At 47.7% G+C, this 13,720-nt stretch overlaps 1 protein-coding gene across 1 annotated transcript; it reads right to left on the bottom strand.

The window, feature by feature from the left end:
- Nucleotides 1-2,171: 2,171 nt before the first annotated feature.
- Nucleotides 2,172-3,137, bottom strand: LOC146752511 (olfactory receptor 14J1-like). Its single transcript, XM_085531745.1, has one exon. It carries the CDS (start codon nt 3,135-3,137, stop codon nt 2,172-2,174), a length of 966 nt encoding a protein of 321 aa, XP_085387871.1.
- Between the last annotated feature and the right edge of the window lie 10,583 nt (nt 3,138-13,720).

Below are 13,720 nucleotides of genomic sequence, written 5' to 3'. Positions count from 1 at the left end.
TTGAAGAACCAGATACAAAAAAATCCAGCCCATTGGCAAGAAAATACTTCTCCTTAAATTCTGTATGCTATCATGGTATAGAATTAGGCTACAGCGCCACATAGGCCAACCAAGCGTAGAACCAAATCCACAAAATACTGGTAGACAAAGCAGCAAAAACAGGGACAATATTCAGCAGACAGGCCTTTCTACCCACAGCTCAGCATGTTCTGCCATCTGAAAAGCAAGGCCTCTTGTCAAGCTCAGCTATTTCCCTTCTCAGTGTATTCTAGCACCACTGATGCCCACTGGTATCCTCCTGTAGAGTGCCATCATATTGTCATCATCCAAAGGGAAAACCCACACAGCAGAGCATACAGCACTACACCCATGCTCCAAATATCCGCCTGAAAAACAAAAAGACAAGCTTACAAACCTGAAGCACCTCAAATGGCTTCCTGACAGACTGGATTGTCTGCCCTTGCCAAAGCCCACATATAGCCCATGAAAAGCTGGCTCTTTCCCTCAGGAAAAAAAGCCTTATCGTCCCAGAGAAAGCATATAACCCTCATTTAATTGTTCTTCCACTCAGCTTAGAGCACTACTAAAGCCAGCATCTTCATCTTAGCTCATCACACTGCTGCAGTTCCTTTTACAAGGATTCACTGGCAAAAATGAAATCAAAGCCATCACAAGGGATTTAGCACAGTTACGTGTTACTGGCTACGAGAGCTGTCAGCACAGTCACCTGTCAGGCTTTGCTGCTGTTCTATTTATGTATAGGCACAACAAGGTTCAGACACCTCACAGTGCAATTCTCACTTTGACTGTAAAGAAAAAGGAGGCTTGAAAAGCAGTGTGTGGAAAACAAAGAAACAAGAATTAGAACAACAGTGGGGCCATGGCACTTGTAGGAATTGCTCCGCCTTTAACAGCAGAGCGATTCAAGAAGTACGAGGGCATCCCAAACCAGACCAGTTTGGACAGATTAACAACTGCAAGTAGTGGGTTCCAAAATTCCAGACATGAAATCAAAGCTGGAAAAACTCTTCACATTTTCATCTCTCAATTTTTAGTACATTGTGCATTACAGTGCAAACAACTCTTCACATACAACTTGGAATCTAGAGACAAGTCTGACAAAACAGACTGCACAAAAATGGTGGATAATTAACAGAGCAAATTGCTCTTTCAAAAACTTAGTAATAGAAAGAGATCTCTGAAGTTGCTGTTCTGTAGAGCCCCAAAGCAGTCTCTTGAGACAGTTCAGGATTAGCCTGAGACAAACCAGCCAGCTGTGTGAACTGAGACCAATTGCACTTTTCTAGTCTGTGGCCACTGACAGCTTCTGAGAGCTACCAAGCGATGCAACCTAGCAGAATTCAGAAGGGAAACCAAGAGAGCCTACCTGAGCTACACTGCCTTTAAATGCTCTGTGGAGACATTTGGGTGATTCTGCATGGCTGAAGCAACTCTTTATTGCTTTGTATTACTGCAATCATCTTGCTTGTTTTAATGTACGTTGAAATGAGGTGTGTATTATGGCAGTGTAAAACCAGTGGGAATAGCTATGAAGAATACAAAATGAACAAGCTAAGACAGAAAGTGGAGAGCGGAAGTTATTTGAAATCTTCCCTTTCCCAGAATGTAGTAATCAAGCAAAAGTATTTACAAAGTCCAAGAAAAGGGGGATTGAGTTCGAACGAGGGGACAATCTAAGGCTTAACTATTGCAGAGGGGCTTGGTTAAGCAGGATGTCAGGTCAGATGAGAAAAGAATATTTTGAAACTCCATTGTCAGCGTTATGGGGAACACTGGGCAAGGGACCAGCTGGAAACTGTTGCAGGCTGAAGTCAACGCACAGTTTGATGAATAGCCGTGTGCTTCCTGCTGGATTGTGGGCTTCTGAGAACATCCGACCCCAACAGCTCCAGAAATGTCTTACAAGAAGGAGGACAGACAGAGTAACTGCACGTCCTCAATTCTTTTAAGGTTCACGGAGAGCCTGATTCATTATGTACAGTGTGTCTGGGCTACACTAAGAAGTTACAAGCTGAAGAGGAATTGATTTGAATAATGACATTTTAGTAAAGAGCATTACAGTATTTTTTTAAAAAAGAATAAGATTTAATACATTACAATTATAAAAATCGATTGAAACAAAACAGAGATTGCAACAGTAAAAAGCCGCATTACATGTCATGAATTCCAATAGACAGGCAATTCACTGCATTTAAAACACATCTGGTCATAACTTCCCTCACAGCATTCTTGACTTCATGGTTCCTCATGCTGTAGATGAGGGGGTTTACTGCTGGAGGCACCACTGAGTACAGAAGTGCCACCATCAGGTCCATGGATGGGGAGGAAATGGACGGGGGCTTCAGGTAGGCAAAAAAGCCAGTGCTGAGAAACAGGGAGACCACGGCCAGGTGAGGGAGGCACGTGGAGAAGGCTTTGTGCCGTCCCTGCTCAGAGGGCATCCTCAGCACAGCAAAGAAGATCTGCACATAGGACACCACTATGAAAACGAAGCATCCAAAGAATAAACTGGCACTAAAAATTATAAACACAACTTCTCTGAGATTTGATTCTGAGCAGGAGAGCTTGAGGATCTGGGGGATTTCACAGAAAAACTGGTTCACAACATTGCCTTGGCAGAGAGGCAGTGAAAACGTACTGGCAGTGTGCAGCAGGGAATTGAGAACCCCAGTGCCCCAGGCAGCTGCTGCCATGGTGGCACAAGCTCTGCTGTCCATCAAGGTCCCGTAGTGCAGGGGCTTGCAGATGGCAACATAGCGGTCATAGGACATGATGGTGAGAAGGGAATACTCTGCTGACATGAAGAAAGAAAAGAAAAAGAGCTGTGCAGCACATCCTGCATAGGAGATGGCCCTGGTGTCCCAGAGGGCGTTGGCCAAGGCTTTGGGGAGAGTGGTGGAGATGCAGCCCAGGTCGAGGAGGGCCAGGTTGAGGAGGAAGAAGTACATGGGGGTGTGCAGGCGGCGGTCGCAGGCTACGGCTGTGCTGATGAGTCCATTGCCCAGGAGGGCAGCCAGGTAGATGCCCAGGAAGAGCCAGAAGTGCAGGAGCTGCAGCTGCCGCGTGTCTGCCAACGGCAGCAGGAGGAACTCGCTGATGGAGCTGCTGTTGGGCATCTGCTGCTTCTGGGCTTGGAGTCCTGCTCAGAGTGCAGAAGATAATGACAAGTCCAGACCATTCTCAGAGACACTCCTCCTGCTATAATATGAAATGTTTTCATTCTCCTACAACAGTGTACATTTAGCACCATTACTTGCATTTAATTTCATGTTGTTCAGCATTTCTTAAGCAGAAGCAGCATATGGAGCTCTAACCTTCCTCTTCTTTTCTTATTCCTCCTCCCTGGATATTTTCATGTGCTTCATGTCTCATATCTTTAACCCAACTGCTCTTAGAGCCCCAAAACAGCCTCTGTGCCATTCAGTGTAAATTCTAAAAAGCTGCCTGCTTGCAGGTTAATTATTCATGTCTACTGAAAATAGGGATATTTTCAATTGGTTCCATCCTTCAGGAAATGGGAGACTGAGAGCACATCATGTGTGACTGTTCTCAAAACAAGCAATTGAGTGAAGAAAAATTCTCAGAGCTGTGACAGCCCCTTTTACATTTCTGCCTCCAATCCTTTCTGCATTCCCCCAGAACAGGAAATTGAAACCCGCTGCATTGGCTCTGCTCTTGCAAAGTACCTTCAGAAACATACTGTTGTGCAGTGAAGCTGTGATCCCCTGCCCCAGGCAGCAGCTGTGGCAGCACAAGCCCTACCGGGGGCTCCTTCCTCCAAACGTCTCCCCGCAGCGCCCTGGGCAGCTCCCTGGGCAGGCTGAGTGCTGAGCCTGGCAGGCGGCAGAGTCCCATACCCGGCACACAGCCCCTGGGGCACAGCAGGGACCCTGCTCTGCAGGACAGCCCTGGGCACCCGCCTGCAGCCCCGGCTGCACAGCCTGCAGTCATGCTGGGACACACAGCCCTCAGGGCTGTGATTTCATACTGCAGCACAGAAGCCCTCAGCTGGAACCGAAGCCTTTTTCCACAGTAAAGGAACATGCAGTGCCTGTGGCCATGTCTTCTATGAGATGTCCCACATTTATATAATCCTCTATTAAAAGCAGCTGCATTACCTACTGCAAGAGACTTACCATGTCATGATCTGTGAGCATTGTTCTTGCTGTGTGCTCACAGCTTTCTCACACAGTACACATCCTCTAAGTTCTCTGCAATTTTTCTCCTCTCCTCTGTCACCTGCAGGCTGTGCTGTGCACAAGAGCTGCTCCTGGGCACAGCTGCCTCTCTAAAGAGCTGCACACTTTTATGAGCTCCCTGTGTCCCAGGAGCCTGGTCCAGCTCAGCATGAGATGATGTCAGTTTTTATGTTTCCCACTCACCTCCCCTGAGATGTCCCTGGGTCCTCATGGCCATCAGCTCCTGAAAGACAACAGTGTGCTTTGAAATCTGCTCAATTATCCACCAGACAATTCCTGACATGAGGTGAATCGTACCAGGGAGTGTTTGATGAAACAAAAATTGCACCCAGACAACAAGAAGGAGGGTTGGACTTCCCCTGTGCAGAGCAGTGATCCAGCAGAGGCTGTACAGGCACCTCATCCCCAGATGGAAACCTTGGGGCTGAAATGGGATTCAGTGCCCCACGGACCCACAGGAGCTGGGATTCCTCTGGTTCAGCTAAGATGTGTACAAGGAGTTGTACAGAGCGGCTTTAATATCTTCTTTATAACTGTAAATTAATAAACTATAAATGTCTGCTGGATTCTGGCTCTTTAAGCTCTCCCTAGATAACTCTCCATTTTGCTGAACAAGTTTGAAAACCTGAAGAAGATTACAGAAAGGCACAAGACACAATACACTCTTTAGGTTATAATGGGCCCCAGGTCGCATTTGATGTTTAGTCCATCAATCTCCAGTGCAGAGAGAAGTTTGCACATAGTGCTCAGCAAGACAAAGTCATAAGTAACAGTGAAGTTTCTTGGAGTATTAATGGGCCCACTGAGGGACATTACAGGCAAGATTCCCAAGGGACTTGTTAGAGAAGATAATTGGAAGACAAGATTACAGGCAATGAAAGGCACTGGCGTGGTGGCTCTAATGCTAAGAAACCCCTCCTTTGCCTTACAAAATAGACAGGCCAAGCCCTGATCCCCATACCCTTGTCATGGAGATCTGGTCTCATGTTGGCTCAGGACCCTTCCTGGGGCAGTGGGATGGAGGTCTGTATGATGTTAAATGAAAGACATGGGGACAGAAGATCCCAGGCTCTGCATGGCGTGCAAGGATACTGTCAAGTTCATGTCCCATGTGTGCCCTGTGTTTCATTGCAGGTTGCGGGTTGTGAGAAGGGCCCAGTCTGAGCAAGCAGTCAATCCCAATGAAACTCTGAACTTCAGATCTCTCAGTTCCAGTGCCCTCCTGTGCACACTCTCTCATAGTTTGATGTTTTTGATGTTCTGCATTGCCCAGAAGTGCACCCAGTGCTCCAGGTGAGGCTGCAGCAGTGCAGAGAATACAGTGACAATCCTTTCCCTCACCCAGCTGGCAATAACTTGCTTGATGCAATCCAGAGGACCGTTGGCTTTCCTGGCTGCCTGGGTACACTGCTGACTCACATTCAATTTGATGCAGACCAGCACCCCAATCCTTTTCAGTCAGACCACTCTCCAGTGTCCCATATCCAGGCAGTGTGTCCAGGGTTGCCCCTACCCAGGTGCACAATCAGGCACTTGTTCTTGTTATGCTTTATGCACTTGGTGCTTAGTACCAACTGGTACCCACTTCTCTGCCTTGTCCACATCTCTCTGCAAGTCCTCTCCACCCTCAGTGGAGGAAACATCACATCCTCATCTGGTCAAATCAGCAAACTTGCTCAGAACATCTTCTAGTCCTGCATTCAAGTCATACATAAAATATGAAAGAGAAGTGGCCCTAAAGTGGAGCTCTGGGGAACCCTGATAGTGAATATCTAACAGCCTTAATGAACCCACTGACTATAGTCCTTTAGGCCTGACCTGTTGGCCAACTGTTCACCTACCACGTTATGTTTCTGTCTAGCCATATGCAGTACATTCTGTCCAGAAGGGTGCTGTGAGAAATAGCCTGAAAAGATCTACCGAAATCCTCAAGGATTACATCAACTGGATTCTCTTGTTCAGCTAAATGGATAACCATGTTATAAAAGGATCTATAGTTAAACAGGACCATCTCCGTTGGAACTTGTGTTGGCTGCAACCAATGACAGGCATTCAGCAGGGCTGAAGCGGCTGCTTTCAAAGGCAGGGCTCCCGTGTGCGCTGTGGGATCTCAAAATGGACTCCAAGGGGCCCGACTGGTCTGGCCCAGCCAGCAGGCTGCAGCACGGCCTGGTGAGGCTCAGTCCTGACAGGCCTGTCCCCGCAGCCCTGAGGGTTCGTACAGCAGAGCTTCTGCCCAGTGGGACCACATCCATACAGCAAGGCAGGCTTCGGCTGGTTAGTGAGCGAGGCTGGGAAAGCTCACTGTTGTAGTTTTGTAATGTGGTTGGTGTTGCTATTCCACATCAGAACATCATGTGGGATAATGGGAGTTAAGAAGACAAGTTTTTCTTTCTTTTCTTTTTCTGTAGACTGCCTTAAATGGGCATGGGGGGAAGGAAGTAGCACTGGAGGGAAGGTCAGGAAGGTGTCAAGGTTTAACCTGGTTCCCTGCAGGAGACAGCGTGGTTGGAACTTCCCACTTCCCGCAGCCCATCGGTGAGATTTGGACTTGTTTTTCTCCTTGTTGAAAATCTCTCTTTGCTGTTTAGTGTCACAGGGTTCATTAAAATGCCACTTGTTCTCAGATCGTTGCTTTTTTTTTTTAATTTTTTCCCTCCCTAGGGGGAAATTCCCATTCGCAATCTCCCTCACCGTCCCCTCTCTTGGGGCGCATGTGGCCAGGCTGTGCCTCCATGCAGTACTGCGCTGTTAGAGCAGGGAGGTACTTTGTTCCTTCTCTCCCTGTGTATATTCCCGCTGTCACGGAGTGAGCTCTGGAGAGAATTCCATGATAAAACACGTCAATCACATCACAGCTTCAACTATGGCACTTATGACTATTGGATTGCAAGCAACACGTATTGTGTAGCCACCACCTGCATCCTGATGAGTCCTTGGATGAACTAGAGAATAGTTGGTGTAAAGCATAAGGTCACAGAGCCAATTTCCAGCCACATGAGCACAGTGCCATGAACACCATCAAACCACAACCAATTCCAGAAGTCAGAGATACCCAGCTTGCTGCCCCACCAGTCACGACTGATGTACCCTTTCTTTTCTAAGAGCCTCTGCACAGCATCCTTCACTCTCTGCATGGCGGTAGTGGTGTTTTTTTCCCTGTCGGAGGTTCTATTCCTTTTGAGCATGTTAAGAACCTCAGTCATTACCGTGATCCCGGTGGCCTTGGTTAGTGGCCAATGGAGGGTGGAGCAGCACCCTCTGAAGTTCCTCCTCTTCCTCATCCTCCTCATCCGCCAGCACTCTAAATGCCCCTGGCATGTTGCAAGACACAGCCACTGAGTAGGTGTAAATGAGGGATCGCCAAGGGTCATGGCATGTCAGGTTGTCAGTGGTGTTTACCGACACATTGAAGGTCATAACTGAGATATTAGGTCTCGTGCTGTAGTTCCCTGGCTTCAAGAAATATCCAGGGAGGGGAACCCCAAACCAGCAGAGTGAGAAAGGGTCCCCTACAGATGCGAAGGCCAGGCATATCACGCCATTCTCCTGGTGGGAAGTCAGAGTGGCCAACTCTTTCCAGAAATGAGATGCCACATGGTTGAGCAGAAGTGAAAGTTCCAAGGACAGGCATTGTAGAGGTCTTACCCTAGAGTTCATGGAAGATTCTATTTCATGATTTATGAAATCTAGTCGTGAACTGAACCATCTTTGTCTGGAGTATATGACTCCCTGATTGTCCAATCTGGTCTGATTCTGCAAACACAATGACAATGCAAAGCACCAGCAAGTCACTGCTATCTTTGCTAATTCTATAACTGACAATAAATGAAAAGCAGATGTATCCTTCTATTCAGGCTTAAATATGGGGAAGTCTTGAACAGAGCACAGATCTCCTTGATGTAATGCTGGACAGTTTCATCAAAACTGGTGCCACAGGGGATTTAGGATCCATTAAGGCTGAGGTTACAGCAACAACCGTGGACCTTCTTGAACCGTTCTCCTCCGACTTCTTTGTCTCCTCTCCTCCCACCCCAAGTGCATTTAGCAGAGATGAGCCTGCTGTCTATCAAGAGCTTTCAGCCATGGAGCCCCGGAAAAATCTCCTGGGGAAGCAGTGAGGAAGAGAAACTCCAATCCTCTAGTGTGCTGATCTGGGTGGGCTCCTGGGACACAGGGAACTCATACAAGTGGGCAGTGCTGCAGAGAGACAGCTGTGCCCAGGAGCAGCTCTTGTGCACAGCACAGCCTACATCTCCCAGAAGGAGAGAAGAGAAAAAGGAGAGAGCTTCCAGGATGTGTGAGGTGTAAGGAGGCTCTGAGTTTCCTGCAGGAGCATTGCTCACAGAGCATGACACGGTAAGTCTCACTTCAGACCATGCAGCTGCTATTGATAGAGAGTTATCTCTATGTGGGACATCCCATAGAAGACATGGCAGCAGGCACTGCATGTTTCTTTACACTGGAAAAAGCCTTCTGCTCCAGATGAGAGCTTCTGTGCTGCAGCGCCAGAGCACAGCCCTGAGGGCTGCGTGTCCAGCAAGGCTGCAGGCTTTGCAGACAGGGCTGCAGGTGTGTGCCCACAGCTGTCCTGCAGAGCAGGGTCCCTGCTGTGCCCCAGGGGCTGTGTGCCGGGTATGGGACTCTGCCGCCTGCCAGGCTCAGCACTCAGCCTGCCCGGGGAGCTGCCCAGGGTGCTGCGGGGAGACGGGTGGGGGGAAGGAGTCCCCCGGCAGGGCTTGTGCTGCTACAGCTGCTGCCTGGGGCAGAAGGATCACAGCTGCACTGCACAACTGAAGGTTTCTGAGGGTACTTTGCAAGAGGAGAGCCAAGGTAGCAATTTTCTATTTCTTGATTGGATGGAAGGGGAAAGGATTGGAAGCAGAAATCAAAGAGTCTGTCAAATATAAACACAGCTCTGAGACTCCCAATTCTTCTTCAGTCAATTGCTTTTTATGTGAACTGTCACATGTGAAGTGTTTTCAGCCTCTCCATTCACAAAAAGAAACCTTTCCAGGGGTGGAACTATTTGAGATTATCAATTTTGTTGACAAGAATAATGCACTTATATTGCAAATAGGCATGTTTTCCTGAACAGAAAGTGAAGGGCACAAAGGCTGGGACTGAGGATTTTAACAGCAGAGAGGGTAAAGATATGAGACACAAAACAGATGAAAAAGTCCAGGGAGATGGGATAAGAAGATGAAAGGAAGGTTAAAACTCCATAGGCTTCTTCTGCTTATAGAATGGTGAACTTAATGAAGTTAAATTCAATTAGTGCTGCCAAATGAATATTATCATAGGAGAATGAAAACATTTCAAAGCATATTAGGAGGAGTGTCTCTGAGAATGGTCAGGACTTGTCATTATCATCTGCACTCTGAGAAGGACTCGAAGGCAAGGAACAAAAGCAGATGCCCAACAGCAGCTCCATCAGTGAGTTCCTCCTGCTGCCGTTGGCAGACACGCGGCAGCTGCAGCTCCTGCACTTCTGGCTCTTCCTGGGCATCTACCTGGCTGCCCTCCTGGGCAACGGCCTCATCAGCACAGCCGTAGCCTGCGACCGCCGCCTGCACACTCCCATGTACTTCTTCCTCCTCAACCTGGCCCTCCTTGACCTGGGCTGCATCTCCACCACTCTCCCCAAAGCCATGGCCAACGCCCTCTGGGACACCAGGGCCATCTCCTACACAGGATGTGCTGCACAGCTCTTTTTCCTTCTCTTCTTCATGTCAGCAGAGTATTCCCTTCTCACCATCATGTCCTATGACCGCTACGTTGCCATCTGCAAGCCCCTGCACTACGGGACCTTGATGGACAGCAGAGCTTGTGCCACCATGGCAGCAGCTGCCTGGGGCACTGGGGTTCTCCATTCCCTGCTGCACACTGCCAGTACGTTTTCACTGCCTCTCTGCCAAGGGAATGTTGTCTCAAGCTCTCCTGCTCTGGCTCCGTCCTCAGGGAAGTTGTGTTTATAATTTTTAGTGCCAGTTTATTCTTTGGATGCTTTGTTTTCATAGTTGAGTCCTATGTGCAGATCTTCATGGCTGTGCTGAGGATGCCCTCTGAGCAAGGAAGGCACAAAGCCTTCTCCACGTGCCTCCCTCACCTGGCTGTGGTCTCCCTGTTTCTCAGCACTGCCTTTTTTGCCTACCTGAAACCTCGCTCTGTTTCTTCCCCACCCCTGGATTTGACAGTGGCACTTCTGCTATTTGTTTCCTCCAACACTCCATCCTATTATCCACAGCATGAGGAACAGGGAGATCAAGCATGCTCTCAGCAAACTGGTGCAATATGCACTATTCCAGCTTCCATAAAGTGCCCATCTTCCTCACACAACTCTCAGTGATGGTTCTTTATGTTCCATTATTTTTGTATTTTTGATTTTTTGTAATACTGTAATCTGCAAATAAGTTGCAGTTTATTTCACTTCCTCTTTCCTACCTAATTTCCATTTTCTTACTCCAGGAGCTCAAAGAAACATGGAACCATATTCCATGAATAGGTTAAGAGATTAATAATAAGCTTTAAAAATTGACTTTTCCTTTGCTGTTCTCTCTTCCTACCTTGTCTGGGTCTGGGGGGTTCAGCAGCAGAACGTGCCCTTTTCAATTCTGCTCTCTTTATACAGCCACAGTGCTCTCAAGACCTCGTATTTCTGCAGGCCTTGTGTGTCTCACAACAGTTCTGTTGTCTCTACAGCAGCACTTCAGGACAGAAGTCAGTAGCCAGCAATATGAATGGCTGTGTCAGGGCTGGTCTCCTTGCTGGCACTGTCATAGAGTTATCTAGATCAGTCAGTGTCCATGACAGGGGGAGCAGTAGGCCCGTGGGCCCCATGGCCCCAAACAAATGGGAAGGGAAAAAGGAATGGGGGAGATGGGAGCTGGGCTCAAGGAAACAAACAGAGCAGCAGCAACGACCTAAGGAGGAAAACTTGTCTTACTAACTACTATATATGGAATACCAATAGGAAAAATGACAAAACCAAGATATTCCACCCTCAATTCTACATCACTATATCATGCTTAGAAAACACATCTGAATGCAAATAAACAGTAATTAAAATGCATTACACACACAGTTCTTTATACTACCCCGGTGGCGCAGTGGTAGGAATGCTGCCTTGCAACACTGTGGCCTGGGTTCGAATCCCCCCTGTGGCGCAAGTGGTAGAAGTGCCACTGTGCTACACAGAAACTCAAATCTCGGGGGTTGGACTCGATGATCTCTAAGGTCCCTTCCTACCCGCACGAGACTATGAGACCATGAGACATATATATACACGGAATTACTGACTGCACTCCCCCAACATCAAATTCCCTTGTGGTACACATTGAACATCCCCATCTCTCTGCATCGCCCATCAAGCGCACCCAGGTCCCTGGGCAAAAACAGTTCCACGGACAGGTTTGCCCTTTACAGAGGCTGGAAGGACCCAAACAGCTTTTCCCAACATGTTCTTTACATGAACAACAGTGACCTTATCTCCCTCTGCAGTATACAGGGGCTGGATTGGCTAGGACCATCACAACTGACTGATCCTCTAGTACTGACCAACCAAGTGGCTTCTGCCAAATGCTTTACCCAGTGCTTCAGTGTTCCACCACCCATTGCTTACAAAATAGATTTCAACAACCCATTGTATTGATCTTTTTTACCAGAAGATAGTGCATGGTAGGGGATATGATAAATCCAAACAATGCCATGATCTTTCGCCCAAGTATTTATAAGGGAATTTTTGAAAGTCATCCCGTTATCAGACTCTTCTTTCTGGGGTGCCATGCTGCCACTGGACTTGTTTCTCAAGACCCAATATGGTGTTAAATTCAACAGATTTAGTGGTCAGTGACTAATTCCTGACATGTGCTGAGTCATCCCAGAGAGTGTTTGCTCAGGGAGGGCACTCATACAAGGACAGGATATCATAGAATCGTAGAATCACCAAGGTTGGAAAAGTCCTAAAAGATCATCCAGTCCAGCTGGTCACCTATCACCAATAGCTCCCACTAATCCATGGCCCTCAACACAACATCCAGTCATTCCTTGAACGCCTCCAGGGTCACTGAATCCACCACCTTCAACCTAGGAAGTCCATTCCAGGTCCCAAAGTTCAGGACGTGGCATTTGGTCTTGGTGAACCTCATCCCATTGGCTTCAGCCCAGCTCTCCAGCCTGTCCAGATCCCTCAGTAGGGCCTTGCTAACTCCAGGAAGATCCACACTCCCAGCCAATTTGGTGTAATTTGCAAACCTACATAGGATGCACTCAGTGCCCTCATCCAGGTCATCAATAAAGATACTGAAGAGGACAGGCCCCAGCACAGACCCCTGGGGAATACCAGGTAGGCACACAGGTGGGCGTCCAGGCGGGTCTTGAATATCTCCAGAGAAGGAGACTCCCCAACCTCTTGGGCAGTATGTTCCTGGGCTCCATCACCCTCACTGTAAAGATGTTCTTGCACACATTTGTGCAGAACTTCCTATGCTCCAGTTTCTGTTCCATTTCCCCTTGTCTTGTCTCCACACACTGCTGAAAAAAGCCTGGTCTCTCCACTTTGAACCCACACCTCAGATATGAGCACTGTCATGACAGCAACCCCCTGCACCTTTCCCCTGCAAGCAGAGCATAGCAGAGCAGAGACACAGTCCCCATGTATCATGCAGTGTTACTCTGCTTACCAACAGAAGAGGCCAGTCTTTCTCTATGCTTCATCTGTGGCATACTCCAGAGTTCAATACACTGCAAAGCTATGGCACATCTATGTTCTTGCAATGATGACACCTTAGTATTCTCTGGGCTCTCATTTCAATGGCATCTAAATAAATCCATAGTCATACAAGTTGAAGAGAAGCTGGCAAATGTTGTCTCATTGTAAGGAAGAGCAAGAAAGATGACAGGGGCAATTATGAACCAGTCAGTCTAACTCCAGTGCCTGGTAAAATTATGGAGAAAGTGATTGTGAGAGTGATTGAAAATCACCTGATGGACAATTGTTTCATTGGTCACAGTCAACACAAGATCCTGAGGGGAAGTTCCTGTTTAACTATAGGTCTTTTTATGACAATGTTAGTGAATTGGTTGACCAAGGGTTGACAGTTGATGTTATCCTTGAGAATTTTAGTAGAGCTTTTAAGACTATTTCTCACAGAACCCTTCTGGACAGAATGTCCTGCATACGGCTAGACAGAAACAGAATGTGGTGGGTGAGCAGTTGGCCAGTAGGTCAGCCCCAAAGGATTACAGTCAATGGGTTCCATCAGCCTGGTAGATGGTCACTATCAGGGTTCCCCAGGGCTCCATTATAGGGCCACTTCTCTTCTATGTTTTTGTGGATGACTTGCATGCAGGAATTTTTGCTTATGTTCGCTGATGATAGCAGATGAGGAGGTGCTGCTGCCTCCACTTAGGGTGGAGAGGACTTGCAGAGAGATGTGGACAAGTCAGAGAAGTGGGTACCAGTTGGTACTAAGCACCAAGTGAATAACGTCTAACAAGAA

The sequence above is a fragment of the Coturnix japonica genome, unplaced genomic scaffold, assembly GCF_054131305.1.
Source record: "Coturnix japonica strain WE unplaced genomic scaffold, WE-NBRP24 Scf044, whole genome shotgun sequence".
Lineage (NCBI taxonomy): Eukaryota > Metazoa > Chordata > Aves > Galliformes > Phasianidae > Coturnix > Coturnix japonica.
The sequence above is the reverse complement of the archived record's forward strand: the minus strand, read 5'-3'. Positions and strand labels throughout refer to the sequence as shown.